Here is a 22541-nt window from a genome sequence, read left to right on the forward strand (position 1 = left end):
TCGCCCGGTGCTGCTCCTGCACCCCAGATGGCTGCTCTGATCCTCCGCTGAAAATGTCACACAGGAGACAGGCACGCTCTGATCTTCAGAGGGCTGTGGTGCATCTGTGATGACATGTGGGCATCAAGATTTGCATATTTATTATAGATAAGCTGTCAAAATGTATGTTGTCAATTTCACCTTATACTCCAGATTTAATGGTGCGCGTAGAGGACAGAAAATCTTTAATATTAATATTAATATGATTTTAGATTATAAGACCGCATTGTAGATATCAATCAGCGAACCCTTAAGGACATGTCACTCAAGTTGATATAGTTTATAGAAAATTAATGTAATCCATCCTGTATGATCTATTGCAGGGGGCATGAGGAGAGAATAGAGAGTGTGGGGGGCTTGGGGCGGAGGGCTGGGGGACCATTATTACTTGCCACAGTTCTCCATACGTGCTAATTTGTGTTCGTGCCTGAAACATCAGAGAAGGGAATCTGCCGATCTTAGACTTGGCACGGACCTCAGAGATCAGCAGCGCCAACTCTTCCACTTTGCTGTGAGGAAGCGAAGGCCCAGAGAGAGAGTGATAGAGCCACAGTCACTTGGCTAGTTGGTGGCAGGTGTGGTTGAAGGAGGCTTCAGGCCCCCCAATGTATGTCTGTCCCCCAACCCCCGATACCCTCCCCCCCCACATCCCATCCCCTAGGCTGCTTGGGCAGATTGCTTCTTCATCTGTTTGGAAGGATCCTGAGGGACCCCTCCCCATGCCAGGGGGTTTGGAGGGCCTTGGCAATGTGCAGAGGGGCTTTCCTGATGATTGCAGAAGTGTCAGGAAAACCCCAAAGTCCCCAGTGTCCATCAATCTGCATTCCAAAGCCTGAGGCCCTGGCATTGACACTCTACTGAAATCATGGACTGAACACCTACTGTGAGCATAGCAGTGTGATAGAGACAGAGGGACAGCCCAGAAACACATGATATCATAAGACTGTCCTCTCTGGGTAAGAAGGGAGAATCCCCCAAATGTCTTAGGATCTGAGGGCTCTGCCCAAGCCCTCATAGGCCTAAGGGGCTTTCAAAATGGGCTTTTTGGTTACAGGAACCAGCCAGCTAGACAGACAGCACCAGTGGCTTCTAGGCTCCCGGCTCTGCTCTCAGGCCCTGTTATTCCCCTACCCACCCACCCACAATCAGGAAAAACACCTTTTTTCCATATAGCAACCTGAAGCCTGTTACCCTCTGCCAGCTGGGTCAAGTGGTAATCCAGAGACACAGCTCCAAAACCTGCTCTTTGAATGGAGCAGCTATAGTGCAAAGCTTGCTCAAACAGTGCCTCTCCGGGCCTTCATTTCTACATTCATGAAATGGGAAGGAGAAGACAGTCCCTATTTAACTCATGCCTTCCTGGGAACTTGCTCTGGAAAGTGCCAAGTGCACACTGCACTCTGGCCTGGTTTCTATGCCTCTGGCCTGGACCCCTGCTCCCCCGGCCAGGCCCAGGGCCCAGCACATGGGCAGAGAAGAGACACTGTTCCCCAGAGCTGGGGCCAGGGGAAGGAGCAGCCTATTCTTCAGTAGTGAGGCTCAGCCAATTTAGGGGCCCCGAGCTTGGGGTGAGAGAATGCAGCCCTGGCAGCATGGGATGGCCTCCCTCATCTCTAGGCCTTTCCACCTTGCTTGGGTAATGCAAGCTCTCAGGAAGCCCCAGTCTCCCCCAAGGAGAAGGTGGTGACGTCCTGATGCCTGAGTGACAACAGCTACCCTCTCCCTCCAGTTTTCCCAGGTCTTAACAAGGAACCCCTAGTCTCCCACCAGTCTGCCAGTTCAGGAATCTGCTTCTGTCATTCCAGTCCCTTTTCCCAGCCCAGGCCCCCTGCCTCACTCCCTCCCAGAGGACAGGAATCAGGAAAGTCCTGGCTGGGGCAGTTCATGACCACTAGAGTTTATGTAAATCCACACTGCTTATCTGAAGTAAGGCAGTGCCCAGCGAGCTCCATCAATCACAGAGGTGCAGAGCATATGCGAGCCAAGGCCCAGGCCACTGTGGGGGACGCTTGCAGCAGGGGCTCCTCAGTGACTCCTAATGGGCCCAGCCAGCCAGACGTACTCCTGGCTGCCCACAGATCTCGGCATCTTATTTACATACTGCTGCAGACTGACGAACACCTGAAGCATTTTTCATCCTGTTCAAACTACAAAAGCCACCTCGGGTACTTCTGTGTTAGTGCTTCCGTACAACGGCAAAATGCTGATAGGAGGAATTTTTTTTTCTTTTTTAATCTTCCACTGAAGCCTCCAAGAAAGATGACCTGCAGAAGGGGGAGGAAGGCGCAAACAAAGCCAGACAAAGTGAGGAGGGCACGCCATCCTTGAGCACACTTCTTTCTCCTGGGAGATGCAGCAAGTCGGGCAAGGGTTTCAGTCCAGGAAAGCATGACCACCACCCACCTGGCTGGCTCAGGAACCCCCAGCTCACCCCCACACCTCTCTAGGGACAGCTTCTTCCCAGCTGCTGTTCTGGGTCATGGCTGTTAGAGATTTACAGCTGATGAACGCAAACCAGAGCGTCCAGGAAGAAATGAAAAGCAGGTGGGGTTGGAGGGGCATTCCCAGCTGTGGCCAGGCCCTTGGAGGCTGCCCATCTGTCTGTGGGCTCTCAGGAACTCCAGGTGGAAGCTCCTGGGAGACAGATCTTGCTCAGTTCAGTTCAAACTCAAGGATTCTTAATCTTATGCTTTCAGTCCCCTGGAGGAGGGGGCAGAATGCATGATCAATTTTCAGAGCTTGGACAACCCCCGTAACTATGGGCAAAATTACTTGTGCGTGCATGTGTACATACATGCATGTGCATGTATGGGGACATTTTTCTAGAATCAATGCATGTTAGTGTCCATCAGATTCTTAAACCACAAAGAAGACGTCTAAAACTGTAAGGAACCACACTGGGCCACCCCTGGAGCTGTTCAGCTATAGAGCTGAGGGCCTCAGGAGATAGCAGACTACCCAGTGTGGGGAGCATACACACAGGACTCTGCACTTAGTAAATCAAACTCCAACCTCAGCAAGATTGCCTGAGGTAGGGCATGGGAATGGGAGGGGTGCTCTTCAGGCCCCAGCAGCCTTCAGGACTCTAGGGGGCTTTGTGCCCTGGGAGGGAGGCCAGAAGGACGTCCAAGCTCACTGTGGCTCTGAGCACATGGGTTCTTAGAATCTCTGATTCTCTATTCCGCCTTGCCTGCCTGGAGATTGTTTGCTCTCCCTGACTCCTGTCTGTTTATCTCTGTGTCACCAATATCTGTTTTTATATATTTTCGAGTCCTTTTCCTTTGTTTCCATTAATACTTCTTGTTCAGGGGAGGATAAACAGGGTCATAATCACGCTATAAAGCGAGCCACGGGCTGTGTGTCGCTTATTGCCCAGGGGTCTGCTAATTGGAATTTATAAAGTTCAATAAAAACTATAATCCAATAAGGGCTGAAACTCTTCTTCATTTATCTTAGGGGAAATATTGCTCCTGCCCGCCCACCCGCCTGCCTGCCAGCCAGCAGTCAGAAGCCAGGGAGCAGTCACCCAAGGGGCCTCCCCTGGGGGCCACAGCATTCCCTAAGTGACCAGCCCTATATCTCAGGCTGGGTGGCCCGGACAGAGGAAAGAGGGAGCCTTGCTGGTCAGGTCTCCCCATGGCCCAGTGCCACCCACCAGCTCTGGTGGTTGTGCTTTTGAGGCTTGACAGGGAGGAGGACCCCCACTGTTCTAACATCATCTGTTGCACCATTACAGACTCACCCCCAGTTATAGGTGCCCCCACACCATGCAACTGCCTCACACACACACTGAACTACACAGCCTCTGGAACACAGGTGATCTGCCATGGGGAATCCTGTGTAAGTGCAGTGAATCCTAAACCTAGGATGGAAGGTGCCTGCTTCCCTGACCCTTGGAGGTCCCACAGAGTGAGGTGTCACCATGAGGTGCCCACCCCAACCAGAGCTGGAGCCATCTTTGTCACCCAGCTGTGCCTCATCAGACACCCACCAGGAGCCCTTTCCCAGACTTGACAGTGAGGGAGACAACAGAAGGTGGGGACAGGGTGCCACAGCCACACTGACGAGCCATGCCCTGGAGACAGTTAGACAGGTGTGTTAGACACGGGGTGACCAACTGTTCTGGTTGGCCTGGGACTGAGGGGCTTCCCACACATTTGACTTTCAGTGCTAAAACCGGGACAGCATAAGATGAGAGTGGCAGAGGGAACCATCCAAGCAGTGGGCTGAGTGGTAGGGTAGCGGATGGAGCTCAGCACCAACAGGCAGCTCCTGGAGGACCCAGCCCTGCCCCTGCCCAAAAGCCACCCTGGAAACTATATCACCATGTGCCAAACGCCTGCTTGCAAAACACCTTGCAGTTTCCATTACCTTCCAGAAAACCCACACTTGAAAAGTAAAATAAACGCTCTCCAACAGGAATCTGCCTGTACCCCAACCCCAAATGAAAAAGCTGGCCCCTTGCTCAGACTTAGCTCTGGACATTCTCTGAGTGGGGAGAGGGGACAGGACACTCAGCCAGCCCTGTCTTCCAAGCAGGGCATCGGGAGAGAACGACCAACCCCACAGCATTCCTGGCTCTCTCAGTGCTAAGTAGAAGGCAGAAGCCTGCAGAGCCACTTGCCTCATCCATCCCTGTGCTGGGATGGGGCATGCATGTGCGTGTTCATGTATGTGAGGGCAGTGTGATACCCAGAGTTGAAGGCACAGTCCCGCAGCCTCTCAGGGCTTCCCAGTCTGCAGAGAGAGAGAACACAGGCTGTGTTATTGCCCTAATGCAGCTTCTTGGAGAGGGAAGTTGTGTCAAGTATTAAAATGGGGAGGAGATCCCAGCCATGTGCCCCCAGAGCTGAGCTACACAGCTAAGGAGAGCAGCTGTTGGGAGTCAGCGCCCCATGCCAGCTGTGAGGGTGAGCCACCCTCCCCGAGCCCCGGGCCCTCAGAGCCAGCAACACAAGGGAAATAGCTAAAGCCTCAGAGCCAGACCTGCCTGGGTTCTGAATTGGCTTTCTGCCACATGTATGTGTTCAGCCTTGAGTAAGTCATTCATGGTCTCCACATCTCAGCTTGAGGAATAATGCCATAAATTACATAAAATGCTGACCACAGTGCCTGGTCCACAGTAGTTAATTCCTGGTCCTGGTAGTTAATTCTCACTACTATTAAGAGTAATTTATATTTTGTGTGAAAGACCCAAATGGAGATAAGGGTCAGTCTGTGGCCGGGGCGAGGGCTCTGTCTTCCCCAAGCTCCCTTTGCTGGCCAGGAGCCAGGCTAGTGTTGGCATGGGATAGAAGAGTTAGTGAGGACTAGAGTTAGCAGGGCCCCTGACTTGAAGTTTGGAGTCAAGAAGGAATTACAAGAGGAAAGGATGCTTAACAGTGGTGGGATGGGTGGTTCAGGTGGACGGGAGGAGGAGCCTCCCAACAGAGGAAACGGTATGTGCACATCCTGCCCCAGGGCCAAGAAGGGAGCAGGGACGAGGCCTTGTCTACCAGGGGGCAGGAAGGGATGTTGGGCTCTGTGATTAGGATGATGGGAAGCCAGTAAATAATATTTTTTGCCAGAAAAAGCAGTTTGCTATCTGAGACTGAAAAGGTCTAATACCCTAAACCCTCTGAATCCATCTCCAGCCTCTCCACAGACTCATCAGACCCTCATCATCCACATTCATTCATTCATTCATTCACTCACTCACTCCACCAAAGTGTGTTAAGTGCCTCCATGTACCCAGCCCAGTCTAGATACTGGGATGCCACAATTAAGAAGGCACATCCTGCTTTCACTGGGATGAAGTACTCTCATCCAGCCTGGGCTCCTGCCTTTGCCCTCCACCCACTCCAGCCTTTCAGAACCTGGCCAGTGTTCCCCAGCCCCTCTGCGAAGCTCCATCTGTCCTTCCCAGTTAGCATTTACTGGCTCTTCTTAGTGGAGAAATAAAAGAAGCAGGACACCATGCCCACGCCCCCAGAGCTCCCCATGCCCTGGCTGGAGGGCAGCATCCTTCAGTTCACTGCTGAGGCACTGGATCCACCACCACCCTTGACACCATCCCTCGGGTGGATCTGTTCAGTGTACCAGTCAGGCTGTGAGCTCCGTGAGTAGGGAGGCCTGTCTCCCTCCAGCATTATGGTCTTGATGCAACCTCCACTAGTTAAGAAAGCAGAATGTGACCATTGCTTTAGGCCTCTACTGGAGGGTGGGCCAAGAAATGCCAGTTCCTACCACTTGTGTTCAGGAAGCCTAGGCCTGCCAAAGATAGAAAGACCCTTGATAGGATGGGATCCTCAAGGAAAGCACTGGCAGACGGTAGCCAGGCTGGGGAGAAGCTCAGGGGCAGACACTGCAGAGCAGCCAGGAGGGGAAAACTTGTTGCACCAGGCAGGGATGAAAAGCAAAAACAGAAAAGGGAATAAGGAAAGGCATTTGGGGAGGCAAGATGCAGTGTAATCTGAACTGCAAATCCCCCTCCTCCAGGCTCCTTAAGGCTTTTACTGTACTATAAAAACCACTGCCGAACAGCAAGCCTGCTTGATGACAAAGAGAGATAATTGGCTCTCATGCAGATTTAAGCCCAGAGTTATCAAATAATAATAGCACTCAGAAAGAGACACAGGCAAATGGGCCTGGAGAGCCCGCTTCTTCCAAAGGATGAGGATTTGTTAAAAAGTATCTAAATTATGTTCCCGCAACGGAACAGAGAAATGGGGCATTTTTTTAAAAAAAGATTTTCTTTTAATGCCTGGATACATTTTTAAAAGTTCCTTTATAATTAGGGCTGTAATTTATATAATTTATTTTTAAAATATCCTTTTTTTAATTTCCACCCGGTCCAGTTAAGGTTGAACTGAAAAGCCCACAGTAAATGATTTTTTTAATAAACCCGTTTAAAGGAGCCCCAACCTGAAGCAGAATAGATATGTGGATTTTCAAAGGAGAGGGGGAAAAATCATATATTGAAAAAATAAATTTCCTAACCCATTTTATGCCCCAGATTTTATTACTACCGGAAGGTTTTTAAAATTCTAATTCCCTTTGCTTTTCTCAAGCTGTTTGTTTGTCACCCAGGGCTCCTTGGGCTTGGGACAAGGAGCTCAATTGGTTGGTTTCACTCTCCTCCAATTCCTCGTGCGATTGTCTGTTTGTGTCTGCTTCACTCTTCAAGGGGGCTCTGAGCTCCCTGAGGTCAGATACCAGGCTCTCGGAAGAAACTCTTTTCCTTCTCATCAGCATCCAGCGCAAAGCCATGCATGCAGTAAGTGTTCAATAAATGTTTGCTGGTGATATGCCATACTGTGAAGAAGTCCTAACCTATGAATTCCATGAAAACCCTGGGCCAGAAAACAGTGCTGCTTTTGCAGGAAGCTTTGGTTCCTGTTGTAATGACCTCATCCTAGGAGAGAGAGGGGAAAAGGGCCATACTTTCAGCTGTTAGTCAAGGACCCCTCAGGTAACGGGAGAAGTGGAGCAGATTACCTTGAACACCAGGGCCAGAGAGCATCAGAGCCTCTGGTTGTTTGAGATGGGTCAGGGTAGGGGAAATGCAGAAAGAGGTACCAGGTACCCAGTGCTCTGCTGGCCAGTAGAACAGAGAGATCTGTGTCTCCACATTTCTAGGGACTTTCCCTGAGCATCTATGTTTGTTGGACTTGGTAGAGCCATCACCTCAGAAGTTGCCATCCCATGCCTCTGTCAGAGGTATACACACACACACACACACACACACACACACACACACACACACACACGCCACCACCCAGAAGGGAAGAAGGACAAAGTTAGGGCCTCATGGACCAATCAGAGGACAACACAAGAGAGATAGTTAGGACTGGAACTGCTGGAGCAAGACGGGGGATGCAGAAGTTCATGAACCCTTCAGGGAGGCTCCATAGAGGAGGGAGCATTGGGGGTTGGCCTGAAAGTACAGGTTGGATAAAAATAAGCAGAAAGTGCTAGGGAGGGTATTGCAGGAGCTGGAACCAGTATGAGCATGGACAATGTGGCAGTGATGAGCAGGTGTGTCTCAGGAACAGTAAGAAGATATTCTTGACAGAAGCTTCATAGGTAGAGCTAGAAAAGAGAAGGTTGGTGCAGACTAAAGAGGCTCTAGAGTGAATGGAAGAATGGAGAAATCAAATCCATTCCATAAGAATGGTCTGTGCCCCTGCCCAGTGGTTCTCCATGCCTCTCTCTTTGGAAAGTAAAGCTCAGACCAGAGGAACCCACATTGCTGCCCATCCATGGACACACATTTGCTGAACACCTGCTGGACACAGAGGAGCCTGTAAGAATGAGGCTTTCGCCAACTCTCAGTTTGCTCACACTGTGCCTGGGAGTCCATCCCACCTCCCAGAGGACAGACATGGATTGAAAGAGAAGGTCCTGCATGTGGCAGGGTAAGGATGGGCCATTAGAGCTGGCAGAACTGGGGGATGCTTTCTAGAATGGGGGATACCACAGAGCTTTCCTTGGAAGACAAAGCGATCCATATTGAGGCAGGGAACAAAGGGCTGTCGTTCCATTCCCAGTTCCCGCAGCAGCACCACACACGACTGGACCAGGTGGTTGGTGGGTGCTAGGGAAGGTTGTGGGTTTCACCTCTTCTCCCAAACCTCTAGAGAAGGCACTTTTCTCACTTTTGCCTGGGTCTCCTGTGCCCCTGAGATCCATCATGCATCTCCCACCCTCTGAGACCCCAAACTCCTCAAAATTTCCATTCCCCAGCTCTCTGCTGTCATCCATGGGCCCTGAAGGCCAACGACACCGCAGAGCTCTTAGGAGAAGGGTGTTTGTAGAAAGACAAGGGCAGAGAGGAGAAGGAGGAGGAGAGAGAAGAAAGAAGAGGAACAGAAAGATGAGGAAGAAGAACAAGAGGAGAAAGGAAAGCATATGAGAAAGGGTAGAAGGACTAAAGGGAAGGAAAGAAAGAGAAAGCAGGAGGGAAGGAGAAAGGGGAGGAGGAGGAAGAAAAAGAGAAAGGAGTCAAAGATAAAGAATAGAAGAAAGAAGAGGAGGAGAAGAAAGAGATGGAGAAGGAGGAGGAAGAAGAGGACAAAGAGGAAGAGGAGAAGGAGGAAAAGGAACAAGAGAAAGAGGAAGACGAGAAAGGTGTCAAGATGAAGGATGGAAGAAGGAAGGACAGGAGATGGAGGAGGAAGAAAAGGAAGAGAAGAAAGAGAAAGAGGAAGAAGAGGAGGAAAACGAAGCATGAGGAGAAAGGGAAGATAAAGGAAAAGAAGGAAAACGGAGGAGGAGGGAGAAATGAAAGAGAAAATAAGGGAACAGGAGGAAGAAAAAGAGGAGGAGGAAAGAAGATAATGCTGCCTTAAATGGTGCCTGGGCTTTCAGAGGGGCTGCAGCTCCATGGAACTCATCTTGGAGGGTGGGTGGGTGGCTGACAGGGCCCCATCACGCTCGGCACATGGACATTGGCCTGGATATTATGAACTGCAGCCAAGAGACCAACAGAAAACAAGAACAGTGGCTGAAGAGTGACTGGATGACAGATCCTCTTCCAAGGGCCACAGGAGAAGGGAAACACTCTCGCCCCCCACCCCCCAACTGTCCCTGGCCCTCCCAGCCCAGCGAAGGACAGCGGAACACTGGGCCCCAGACTGCTGCTTTGTTGCCAAGGAAACAGCAATTACTCTGTGAGTTGTGTAGGGTTTTTTCTGTCTTTCTTTCTTTCTTTTTTTAAATTCTGGGCCTGATGAACTGCAGTCGTGGCTGCCCCCTCCTCTACCCCCACCCCCAGCCTCAGCCGCTGACTCTGCATTAAAGGTCGGAGGGGCTGTAACAGTTGCTTTCCAAAATGACAGATGCCCCTGCTTGGGGTAAGCATGGCAGGAGAGAAACCATTTGTCAAAGTATTTATAAAGTGGGTGGAGATGCTGAAGTTGTATTCCCTCCAGCTTTATAAAACAGAAGAAAGAAAGAATGAAAGAAAAAGAGCAGAGAGCATGAGGGAAAGGATAACCAGCAACTTATCCCACCTACCTCCTTCCTTACCATCAGGAGATGTTGACTGAGCACTGAGTGCTGCCATGGATGCAGAGATGAAGAAGCCTGGGCTCCCACCCTATGGCGCTCACAGCTGGAGGAGATTCACACCCGGATAGTCAGTGGCAGTGTGAGGAGTGTGTCGAATGGGTATATTAGACCAAGAGTGTCACAGCTTGAGTTTGAGGAAGGGAGAGTGAAGTGTGGGTGAGCGAGACAAGGATTCAAGTCCTGAGGGAGGCCCAGGGCTGAGCTGGGCCTGAGAGGAGAGCCTGGGGACTGTCAAGGCCTTCGGGGCTGACCTTGATGGGCTAGAGTCTTGTGCAGGGGACGCGGATGCGGGGAGACCCAACCGTGCCCCAGGAAGCTTGGCTTGCCGGAGGCATCAAGGCTCACATGCTCATGCGGGCAGCCCACAGTGGACACATGGCCGAACAAAGAGCCTGCCTGTGGAGGGCAGCTGATGCTTGCCTGTGGCAAGATGGATGAGTGAGTAACTAAGGATATGCGAGGTTGCGGCTTCCAACACGCCAGGATTTTAAGGAAGGAAGAGGCTGGTGAAAGGTCCTGAAAGAGACCATCCACCCCTTTATTTATTCATCATTCAGTCTTTCAACAAATCATTACAGAGCACTGCTGGGGGATGTGCGACACAGGAAGGCACCTTCTGGTGGGGATGGTGATGACCAGGAGATGGGGCAATGAGTGACAAACAGTGGCCCTGGGAAATGGCCTACAGGCTGCACAAGTTACTCTATGGAACAGAAAACAGACCATCCAGGAAGGCAGAGCTGCCTCCAGAAGGCCACCTCCAATGTCATTCTCGGGCACAGCCCCTGGGTCAACACTGACTGTTGACACATTTTCCTGGATGTTTCCGTTATGTGGTGAAAGGGGGAGCATGTGCACGGCCAAGTGGGAGCACCTGGAGAAGGAAGGGAAGATGTTTCCAAAGGAAGCCCTAAAAGATAGGAGAAAGCAGAAGCCCAGGGCAGAGAAGTTACTGCTGAACCACTCTACAAGGAGAAACTTTGGCACCATGAAGTCCATCCCCTCAGACCACCAGGCATGTAGGAAGGCAGGGCAAGGGCCAAGGACAAATCGAGTTTCGTTCTGTAAGCAGGGAGATCACGATGGGACTTCAGACCATCCTGGTGGGGTAGAGAGCAGAGATGGATTGCACAGGGCTGCCTCTAGAAGTGAGGGAAACCTCTGTGGCTGATGGAAGCCTGCTGGGGTCACTAAGGAAGCCTAGAGGAGCAGGAGAGCTGAGGCACCCAAGTGCCAAGGAGACAAATCTACACAGTGGATCAATGCCAGCTTCTGGGGAAGAAGGCTGGGGTCCCTGCAGCAGATTGGCCAGTTGGGTCCAAGTAACATTTGGCCAGGTTGAGCAAGGAGAAGCCTGGCATGCACTGAGGAACTGTGCACTGAGGATCCTGGGCTGGAATATCGTGGGACCGGGGGAGGGTAAAGTTTTTCATTTCCCCCATGCTTACTTTTCTTTACTCTTCTTTTCTCTTAAACATTAACCATGTTAGAGTGTACAGTTCAGTGGCATTTAGTACCATCTCTATGTTGTGCAACTATCATGTCTCCAGTTCTGAGACATATTCATCACCCTAGAAGGAAACCTCCATATGCATTAGACAGTTATACCCCATTCCTACCTCCTCCCAATCCCTGGTAACCACTGATCTTCTATCTCCATGGATTTACTTATTCTGGATGTTTCCTATAAATGGAATCAATAATATGTGACCTCTTGTGTCTGGCTTCTTTCACTGAGCATATTTCAACGTTCATCCACATTATAGTGTATGTCAGAATTATCTTCTTTTTGATGGCTGACTAATGTTCCATTGAATGGATATACCACATTTTGTTTATCCATTCATAAGCTGATGAAAATGTAGGCTGTTCCTACTTTAGGCTTTTGTGAATACTGTTGCTGAGAACATGCATGTACAAGTATTTGTTTGAATACCCATCTTTAATTCCTTGGGGCATATACCTAGGAGTAGAATTGCTAGATCATATGGCTTATGCCTTCTTATTGTTTGTCAGTGTCCTAGCTGACTTGTCTTTCTCAAGGTCCCCACCTTGAGTCAGATGAACTCAATACTTATTGAGTGCCTGCTGCGTCATGCAATGCCTGCTCTCACTAATCCTAGGAGCACCCTGTCTGATCAGTTTTATTCTCATTACCCGTGACAAAGCTGAGGTTCAGATAGATCAGGTCTTGGGTCAACCAAATGAAAGATGCCAGGAACTCAGATGCCAATTCCTGGATTTTTTCACCACACACACATGGTTTTCCCACATGGGTAGGGCACCCTGTGCCTGGATGTCCCAGCTTCGTGGTGCTTTTTTGCAGAACTCAAAATACCTACATATTCTAAATTTAAATTCCATGTGAAAATGGTATTCTCTAGATTCTACTACAGATAAGTGGTTGCAGGTGCTAATCTTTGTTTTCTTTTCATTGGAGGAGGGGGACATAAAGTTGATAACATTCTTCCATTAAATTAATATTTGTACAAGTGAGTTGGGGAAAGAAAAGCTGGAGTCCATTTTGATGGCTGAACCCTTGAGCCCTGCCAGTGGGAGGGAGACTGATGACATCCCAGAACAATCGAGATGGGGCTTTGAGGTGGGAAGACCACATTAGCGCAGGAGTGGTATATGCAGAAGTCCCAGGAGGCAGAAGAACAGGTTGAAGCAGAAGAGAGGTGACGCTAGTGACAGCTGAACTGCCACAGCAGAGATCAGCCTTCTCTCTCCAAGCATACAGATGCTAGATCTCAGGGTTGGTGTTGGCACGTGCACAGTTGAACTGGCTTGGCTCAGAGGGAAGAGGCCTCCCCACCATCCCTCCTGCTTCCCCAGCTAGAAAGGGATGGTTAGCTAAGGAGACCAACCAATGGCCGCAAGGGGGCTTCAGGCCCCCACTCCACCAGACCACTTGAGCTCACAGCATGACCTTGAGCAGCACACACAGAGATGTGATGGGAGCAGCTGGCTCATGTCCCCTGCAGCTGCACCTGTGGCATTTGTCAGCCTGGAGAATAGGCATGCCCTACCTATGCATGCCTAGTGCCATCCATCAGCCCAGCAGGAGGTGAGGGGGGTGCCTCTCCACACTTATCTCCGTAGCTCTCCACCCAACCCCCACTCCGCAAAAGACCTCAGCTGTTGAGCGTGTGATGAGACCACAGCCCAAGACCTGGACACCTGCCCTGTAATTCTGTCAGGCAATTAGCACAGCAAATGGGCCCAGAGGGGCCTGCCTCTGGAGAGTCACCATCCTGCCTTCACACGCTCTCCCCTGGCTCATCCCGTGTCCTGATTCCAGACATGATGATACAGACATGCCACTGCCTTGCTGGCACTTACCAACCCCAATCTCCACTGGCACCCACAGCTTCCAATGTCTTAGTCTGGCCTTAGAGACGCAGTGATCAAGCCCAGCCTGTCTCAAATGCCATAGCAACTCAGCACCAGACTTCAGCCAAGCCAGGGAAAAGAAGTGGGAGAAAGGAGAGGCCCAGAGGAGCCCGGCAGGGAAAAGTGGAGAGGAGGTAACAGCTCCCGGAAACTGCAGGAAACACAAATTTGGCGAGTGATGGTGAGGTCTGGACCTGGGCAGGGGCAGGGGCAGGGGCTGGTGGACAGGAGGAATCCACTTTGGAGATGGCTGTGGTGTAGGTGAGGATGAAGCAGGAGGAATGTAGAACTGCTGGGTTTCTGGCTCGGGGGTGCTGATCACCAGTGTGGCAGAACTCAGGAGGATGGGCAGGTGTGGGCACATAACAGGGGCCTCTTTGCAGAAGTTAAATGCGAGGGCCCCTGTGCCCCTAGTCATGGTGTTCAGCAGGTAGCTATCTGTCTGAGAGATGAGAACCAGCCATGCCACAGTGGGAGCCAATGTGATTCCTGTGAAAACAGTGAAGTAGGGGACAAGCAGCCGAGTATAAACCCAGGTCTGCTCTCTCACAGCTGCCTTCTCTAGGAGGAGCCAGATTTAAAGTGATCCCTTGAACACTGAGACTTGACTAAGGAGGATAGCAGAGAGCAGTATTACACAGCAGGTAAGCCTGAGAAGTGTGCGCTGATTTTAGAGGAAATGGGAAGTCATGGAGGATTTCAAAGCAAGGAAGTGACAGATCAGAACCTGGCCTTAGGACAATCACTGTGCTGGACTGAAACAGAGACACTGGAGGCCAGGGGATGAATTAGGAGGTTATCAGACCAGAGAAGATGAGTGAGGAGATAGCAGACAAGAGCTTGCACTGAGAGAGGTGAGATGTCTGTCCCGAATAACAACCTAGTAAATCAGTTCTAGACAAACACAAATGCACCCATCTAAGGTGAGGGGCAGCAGGGAAGGGGAGGGGCCTCCTCCCGACCTGTGCCTAGTGCTCGCTCAGATGACCATCAGGGGTCTCTGGGCCTTGAGTAGTGACTGAGGGGAGCATATGAGACCACGGTGCTCAGCTGGGATCATGGTGAACACCTTGAGTGGGCAGGACAGTTCTCCAGCAAGGTAGGGAAGGCAAGAAGCAGCAGGGGGCAGAAAGAGAGCCCTGGGTCACACCCTGAGCCACCCTCCTGGCAACTGTGACTTTAGGCCAACAATCCCATCTCTCTGGCCCTCGTTTCCTTCCCCTGAAACCATCCATTCAAGAATGTGCAGGTTTCCTCACTCCTTTTCATCTGGCCCAAGGAAACGAGGGTGCCTGACCCCCTCCCAGCTCCCGGAAAGTGAGGAGCAGATGAGGCGGAGGATGGAAGGGAGCTTAGGAGGCAGAAAAGTGCCCAAGGAGGAAACAAACTTTTCAAAGTTAGAAGAGCCATAAAACGCAAGGCGCGACGTTTCCCCCCATTTCCCAGGGAAGCGCCGCATTGCATTTAATGGTGCTGCTGCCGTTGGGCTGATGTGCAGTGGGTGTCTGTTGGGGCTGGAGAGTTGAATGGCAAAGGCAGGCAGGCAAGGGAAGAGGAACATTCCAGGCCTGCTGGATGTGGGGACCGTGTGGGTGACTGCAGCTCAAGTTCAGAGAGGACACCAGGCCCATGTGACCGCAGGAGACCCTTCCAGGTTGCCCAACCTCCCTCTCCATCTGCCTTCCTGGGATGGCATAGATGGGGTGTAAATGTGTCTTGAGAAGTCACCTCTGTGCCCATAAGGGCACTTGTCCTGGCAACAGCACAGGGCAGCCCCCTCTTGGAGGGGCAGATGTAGAATTAGCAGGCCCTTTGATTGCCCATGGGCTTGACCGGCAGGGAGCTGGCTGGTCTGTCCACATCTCCCTACACTGTGGGTTTTTTGGTCGGCTGTGTTTTCCCCAAACAAGCCTATACAATTAGTTTCTTCTTGTTTCCTAAATTATTTTTGCCACTGCTAATTATTTCACACTCCATATACAAGAGTTATTGGGGTGGGTAATGGGACGCAAGGGATGGCTTTGCAGGAGCATCGCGGGCTTCAAGACATGAAGGCAACTTTGATTTGTTTTTCTGCTCAGCCGCCCGCCTGAGAGAAGGAATAGAGAATGCCGAAAGAACAGGGGGGCGGCTTTGGGGCTGGGAGGGGAGGGGGGAGAAACAAACCAGGGCTGAGGCTTTGAATGGCAGTTCCTACCCACTACTCTCCCTGGGCCTGGGAGGGGCACCTGCCCGCAGATCAAGGCCACCACCCTCCTGTCCCACAGAAAAGATATGCCCCAGTGTGGCTCTGGGAGGACTGGGCAATTCAGAGGACACTTCTGCTCAATGGCATCACAACAGCGACACATGTGGGGCCTAGCGGTGTACTGGGAGCTTCACATGTGTCACAACGGGCCTGGGGCACAGTTCACACTATCGATCCTCCTGTACAGTCTGGGCAGTGGGGCTAGAGAAATTAAGGAACTCCCCCAACATCACATAGGCAGGAAGTGGTAGAGCCCAGATGGGATTTCAGGTCTGTCTGATGCCAAAGCCCATGCCCATGTCTCTAACCACCCTGCTGCCCTGCCAGCCACTGAGGTCCTCTGTTCACAAAAAGGCTGGGGAAGATTTCCCCGGCAGAAGGGCACTCACCTTAGTCAGGAAGGACTTGGCTTCCACAATCACCCCACCTGGCCCTGGACCCACCGAGGTTCCGGCTCCCAAAAGCCCACTGTGCCTGAACTCCAGCCGGGATAGTTATGCCCATTCCCATGCTCCCTTCTAGGTAGACCCCATGGTGGATGTGACCCTTTCAGCTTAGCTCTGCTGAAGGGAGGTTGGAGCTTTTCCAAAGAAGATCAACCAGGAATCTTAAGTGGAGAAGCAAAACTAGAAAATAGAAAAGTTGCTGAAAGAAAGGGAGTGTGGAGCCCAGACTGCTTCTTGGAAGCTGCAGATCGGCCTGGCTGGCCCCAGTCACCAGGCCCATGGATTGTGCAGATGTAAGCTGGTCATTAATCTGGCCTCAGCCATGCGAGGCACCAGTCATATGAGGACCTCACTTCCCTCTGGGACAGTTGCCCCCTGCCCCTGCTTCTCCTAACCAGAGAACCCCAAGGCACTTCGCCTGCCTTTCTCAGGCTCAGCCTTGGTGTCCTGCAGCGGTTGGAGGAAGATGAACTGTGGCCAGCCCTAGGACTCCTCTTGGCCTTCCCATGCTCTGGCCCAGGCCTGGTGGTCACCACCCTCACTGGCCCTCAAACTGTCGGTGGCTCAGGCCCTTTTCTTTTGTGAAGAAGCCTCTTGCCCCAGCCAGATGCTGAGACTTACTCTGTAGATGCCAAATTAGATCCATAATTCCAGGTAGTGCTCTGACCTCACCTCTCAGGGCTCTCCATATTTCTCACAGACATACAAAAAATGAAAATAGAGCCAGTGGACTAAGTGAGAAAATGTGTGTTCAGTGCTGAGCACCGCCCCTGGCCCAAGGCAGTGCTTCATTGTGCTGGTGGTGACTGGTACTCTCTGATTACTGAGAGCCAGCCTTGCCTGTGCACCAGGCGTGTGTGTTCTCACTTAACCCTCAGCAAGCTAGGGAGGTAAGTAAGTTCTCCTAGACTCCTATTTTACAGATGAGGAAAGCAGCTAAGAAACCTGCCCCAAATTACACGCTAAAAGGAAATTGGGCCAAGCAATGTGCAAGTCCCATCTTTTTTGTTTTGTTTTGTTTTATTTTGTTTTTTGAAATGGAGTCTCGCTCTGTCGCCCATGCTGGAGTGAAGTGGCGTGATCTTGGCTCACTGCAACCTCTGCCTCCCAGACTCAAGCGATTCTCCTGCCTCAGCCTCCCGAGTAGCTCAAATTAGAGGCACATACCACCACGCCCGGCTAATTTTGTATTTTTAGTAGAGACGGGGTTTCACCATGTTGGCCAGGCTGATCTTGACCTCCTGATCTCAGAAGATCCACCTGCCTCAGCCTCCCAAAGTGCTGGGATTACAGGCATGAGCCACTGCGCCTGGCCGCAAGCCCCATTCTTAACCATACCATCTGAATGGAAGGGGCCAGGCTGCACAGATCAGCTCATCCAACTCCATTCTTCCCTATAGATAAGGCCACAGGCATCCAAAGAAGAAAAGTGACTTAGCTGTGAGTGTAAAACCCATGTTCATGATTTCCAGCCCAGGTCTCTTCTAAGAGAAAGCTCTTCCAGGAACTCCCATCCTCTCCTGGCCCCAGAAGGGGCTCTCTGGAAGCCACTCTCTTGGCCCTGAGTCTGGTTACTTCTTACTGGAGAGGACAAATGAGCCCCAGCCTTACTTACCCACTCCAGATGGGGTCAGGGGGGTCTTGGAAGAACATGAAGCAGAGTAAATGTAACAGGGACCTTGAAGGAGACTACCTGACATTCAAGTGGCTCTCAGTACTCCCTGATGCCATCTCATTTCAAGCCAGCACCACCCACCCACGTAAGGCAACTAGGGCAGGAATCAGCATGCCCATTTGATGGAAGGGAAAACTGAGACCCAGAGAAGCAAAGAGATTCATCAAGCCTTGGTGGCAGAAGTGGCACTAGCACTCCTTTTAGTGACTTTTCTGAGAATGCCCTGTCCTCCACACATGAGTCTCAGAAAACAGATGCTAAGTATTCTGGGGAGGTGACTTGTGAGCTGGGGCCTTGGCTTGGAGTGTCCCTGGGCACACAGGTAGGCACACGATGTGAAAGGGGTTCTTCCAAGGGAGGGAGTAGCTCTTCTGCTGACTGGGCAAGGTTGAGACAGCACTCATGACTTGATAGCAGACTCTGGGCACCACTTGGGCTTTGTTGGCTGGAGTGCCCAGGACCTGGCAAATGGCCAGGGGTCATAAGAGCTTGCCAAGTCTACCCTCAACCTTGGTAAACTTCATGGGAAAATATATTCTCCTATTCTTTGGCTGCAAGTGCTCCTGGAACAGGGGCTGAGTGCAGAGCCCTGGGCTCACCTTTGAGGCAAATAGGTGGGAAAGAAGCAGGCACTGCCCCAGAACCATCCCAGGGGAGGCCAGGGGAGAGAAAGGGCAGTATCTGGCCTTTAGACACATACACATGTGTTTAAGTTCAAGCCCTGCCTCCTGCTAGATAGTGAGTGACCATGAGCCTTCCATCTGACTCCTCTGTGCCTCATGAGTATCCTCCGCACCATGGAGGAAATGGCATCTGCCCACAGATGTGTGATGATGCACCCACTGGACCTGGTCCTGTGAGGCTCTGTCCCTCTAGTGCCCACCCTTCTCTGGGCAGCTAATGCAAAGGCTCAATTAGGAAGCAAGGAAACAGAGCCAACTCCAGCACTGGGTGCCTGGCACAAGCCTCTAGAGTTGAGAATGGAGGGAATCAGTACTACCTAGAGGGCTTGGGAGGGCTGCCTGGACGAGGTGAGATGTTACCGAGGCCTTGGCTGATTGGTGGGAATTCACCAGGCAGAGAGAGGGATGGGGCCCATCCTTAGTGAGGTGAGACAGGGAGCTGGGCACGGGCCAGACCTGCAGAGGCTTGAGGGAGATCAGGGAGGGGAAGGAGGGAAGAAACCCTGGAGCCGGCAGGGGTCTGCCTCTGATGCCCAATGGTGCCTCACAGTGCAGTGGGACCCTGGCCACACTCAGGCCACCAAGAGCAGATACTAGCCTTGCTGGTGGTCTGAGACTTTCTCCTAGGCCACTGTCCTGTCTCGTGAGATGCCCTGTACCACCTTCCCGGTGAGAGATGATTACATCCTTTTTGAAAAATAAAGAACAGGAGGAAGAAAAGAAGCGGAGCCCTCCCTCTCCTTTCTCCCTCCCACTCTCCCTGCCCCCCCTTCCTTCCTCCCTCCCGCTCTTGCTCTCTGTTGCTAAGTAGATGGTAGGTTTATTTGCGGCTGTCGGTTCCCAGTAGAAAAATTTCGTCTTGGAGAGCCGCCTGGATGGAAATGGCTTCAGCACCGATTTCATGGAGAAGGTCTGTGCGGTAATTAGTGTTCATGAGGGAGGAATTGGACTGGCAGGCTCCCAAGAAAACTACTCCCCAAAAGTTAGCTTGAGTCCAGAGGGCTACATCAAATCCAATTCCAGAGTGCACATCTCAACCGCTATATTTAGACCCACAGACGAAGCGGGCAGCTCAGTGGCTCAAGGTTCACGGGGGGCCTGGTCGTGGGAGGCAGAAGCAGCCCATGCTGCTGAGACCATGGGTGATGCAGAAATGTGATTCAGCCGAGGGCTACTGGTTCTCACTAGCCCCATGCATGTCCTCCCCCTTCATGCCCCAGCTTCCCCAGAACAGAACATTGGTGAGACATGGGGGAAAACAGAGAAAGAGAGGAATGGAAGGAGAGAGGAAAGTGGGAGGCAGCCCGTGCTGGTCAACGTTGCAGTGCATTTCTACAGAACACATTGGCTGACTGCAAATGCCCACTGCCCCTCTGGGCCCCATACATAACTTGTTCACTCCAACCACTGCAAGGCTTTCCCCTCCTCCTTCTTCCTACCTACCTCCATTGAGGCCCAGGCAGCCTGCCCGGCCTACAGGAAGGTTCCCCAGATGCCCTGTTTCTGTCCATGGCTTCCTCAGGCCTCTACAGTCTGAAGCTTGTTTACTGGACCACACACCACCTTACCTGACTTCCTCCATGTCCCTCTGTCCTAGGCCCATCCCCAGGCTGGGTGCCCCTGAAGTCAGGCGGTCTTTCTTCTTCTCTTTCCCTGCCTTCTCTCTCCAGGCCAGTGCTGAGCAATTATCAGGCACCCCAGACACTTAATGATGGAATGGAGACCCGCAGGCCCCAGAGGGCTACCAGGGGCTGGGGCTCCATCTTGTCCCACCTGGGCCCTCCGCTGAAGGAAGAACAAGTAGAAGCAAGATTAAAAGCCAGAGTTCTTATTCATCCTTCCCACTTTCATTTTCTGGAACTTTCCCACATCAACCTGCACTTAAGCAGAGATTTTACAGATAAGGTGGCTCGGGTCCCTGGAAGTCCAGGGACTTGACAGAAGGACCCTATCCTGGCCTCTGAGCTAAGTTCAGCTTCCAACCCAGTGTCTTGTCACAATGCCATGCTGTGGGGGCCTTTGTGCCCAGGGTCCCCTTCTGGTTCTGCATCCCAGCCACCCCCACCTTCCCTCACTCCAGTCCTAGACTTCTGCTCTCAGCTGGCCTGACTCCTTGGCCATGGCCCACGTTTCTGGTACAACTAAGGCCTCTGCAATCAGCCCCACACCTCACAAGAAGGGTAGAGCTGGGGGTGAGCCCCTGCTCAGCCTCAGATTCCAGGCAGGAGAGGCCTCAGCTGGACTTTCCATCCACCCCACCCTTCTTGCCTCAGCCTCCCCAGTGGGGCTGGGTTACATTCAGCTTAGCTGAAACACAGAAAGGTTCTAAAGAAAATGAGCTAGAAGGCCAAGAGAAGGGGTAAACTGAGGGCACAAAAACAAGATGTACTCAGCTGCAGGAGTCGGAAGAGGTGCTTAGGTCAGGCTGCAGGCTGGCTCTGCCTGGCACAGCTCACTAAGCCGGGGCCTGGGTCTCCACAACACCTCTCCTCGGCCCTACTCCTTCCCATCCCTGGACCTCTCAAGGTCAGTGAAGACAGAGAATAGAGCCCTATACAGCTGTAGCACTTGTGAGCATTGCACCTGTGCCTCCCTCTCTCCCCAGCCCTGGCTGCTGCCCGCTGTCCACCCAGGCAGGGGCAGGGGCACTGGCTGCACTCGGCCCACACTTCCTCACATGAATCTGTTCTCTCGGTTCCCTTCTGTTTGGTGCACAGCCTTGGAGACACCTCCATCTGTTGACTCACAGTCAGCTTCCTACACAGTTTGTCTGGCTTGCTCTCCCCTTGCCAGGGCGGCACTGGGCTCCCCAGCCTTACTCAACCCAGGAGGCGGTGGTGCACCTGAGGTCTAGCTACCTTACCGACCAGATATGTGGTCTTGGGATGATTGACTCGTGCTCCTTTCCTGGGTGTATAAAAGAGGGACGTGTACTTCCCATTCCCCACTCTTCCACTCATTCATTCATTGATGAGTCTGTGCCAAGGACCCACTTGGTGCCAGGACTGTGCGGGATGCTGAGGACACAGACTCATAGGTAGGGATCATCAAACCCACTTTACAAAAAAGGAAACTGAAGCCCAGAGAGACCTGTTGACCTGCTGGAGGCCTCCAGTCAGCACTGTCATGCAAACCATTGACCATCCCTTACCCCATGCTTCCAGTCCCCATGCCAGGCCCTGTGCCAGGAGTAGGGCAGACAAGAGGCATGCAGAGGGAGCCGGCCCCGCCATTGCAGAGCTCACAGGGTCTGCTTGAGAAGTCAACAGGTAACACGGATGAGAGTGCTCAATCCACATTCCTTCCCTTCCCACGAGGGACCTGCCATCCTCTTGGGGCTCCCCGTCCCTCCCAGGCTGTTCCATCTCAGTGCTGCCAGGACCCTGTTCTGCTCCTGTATGGAGATCTGCCTCCTATAAACCTTGTCTGCAATGCCCCAGCTTTCCTCTCTCCAGCCCTCCCCAGCCCACATTCCCAGGTCTTGACAATTCCTCTCACAAAAGAAACAATTGAAACTGAGGTACCTCTTTGGGGATGCATGAAGCCAGCTCTTTGTCACCTAGGCCCCTGCCAGCTCATTACCACCTCCTGTCATTAGCATCTTAGACACACACGCACACAAGGGAAACAAAACACACCAGTATCCTAGACTCTTCAAGCAAACCATCATTCGCTCTGAGCCCCCACACGCGCTGGCCTGTGCTGTACAGGAAGTGCAAGGAGGTCCCTGTCCCCTATGAGTGTGTACGTGTGTGGTTATAACCAAGGAACACACACACAGGTCCTACAAAGGGAAGCAGACAACAGACAGTATGAAGGCCAAAGCCATTTTTCACTCTGTAGGGAATTTAAGGATCACAACTATTACTACTGACAACAACAACAAGAGTAATACCCCCCATTAGTTATATCCCAGGTACTCTATTGGGCACCCAGGACCCCAGCAGGTGAGTTTCATTATCCCCATTTCTCAGATTCTGGAAGAGACTCTGTAAACTACCCCA

The 22541-nt window shown here is 51.9% G+C and overlaps 2 protein-coding genes across 29 annotated transcripts in view; both read left to right on the forward strand.

Annotated features, from left to right (window-relative positions):
* Positions 1–22541, forward strand: part of TPGS2 (tubulin polyglutamylase complex subunit 2) — an 821754-nt gene that overhangs the window by 90615 nt on the left and 708598 nt on the right. The window lies entirely within an intron of this gene.
* Positions 1–22541, forward strand: part of CELF4 (CUGBP Elav-like family member 4) — a 320949-nt gene that overhangs the window by 43887 nt on the left and 254521 nt on the right. The window contains exon 2 of one of the 28 annotated variants that reach the window (XM_050767285.1): positions 1778–3464. The exons of the other annotated variants lie outside the window; for them this stretch is intronic. Coding sequence (XP_050623242.1) covers positions 1778–2367 — 590 coding nt within the window. The 3' untranslated portion in view covers positions 2368–3464. Of the gene's footprint in view, positions 1–1777; positions 3465–22541 lie in introns of those variants that run through there. 28 annotated transcript variants of the gene reach the window in all.

This window comes from Macaca thibetana, chromosome 18 (genome assembly GCF_024542745.1).
Source record: "Macaca thibetana thibetana isolate TM-01 chromosome 18, ASM2454274v1, whole genome shotgun sequence".
Taxonomy (NCBI): Eukaryota; Metazoa; Chordata; class Mammalia; order Primates; family Cercopithecidae; genus Macaca; species Macaca thibetana.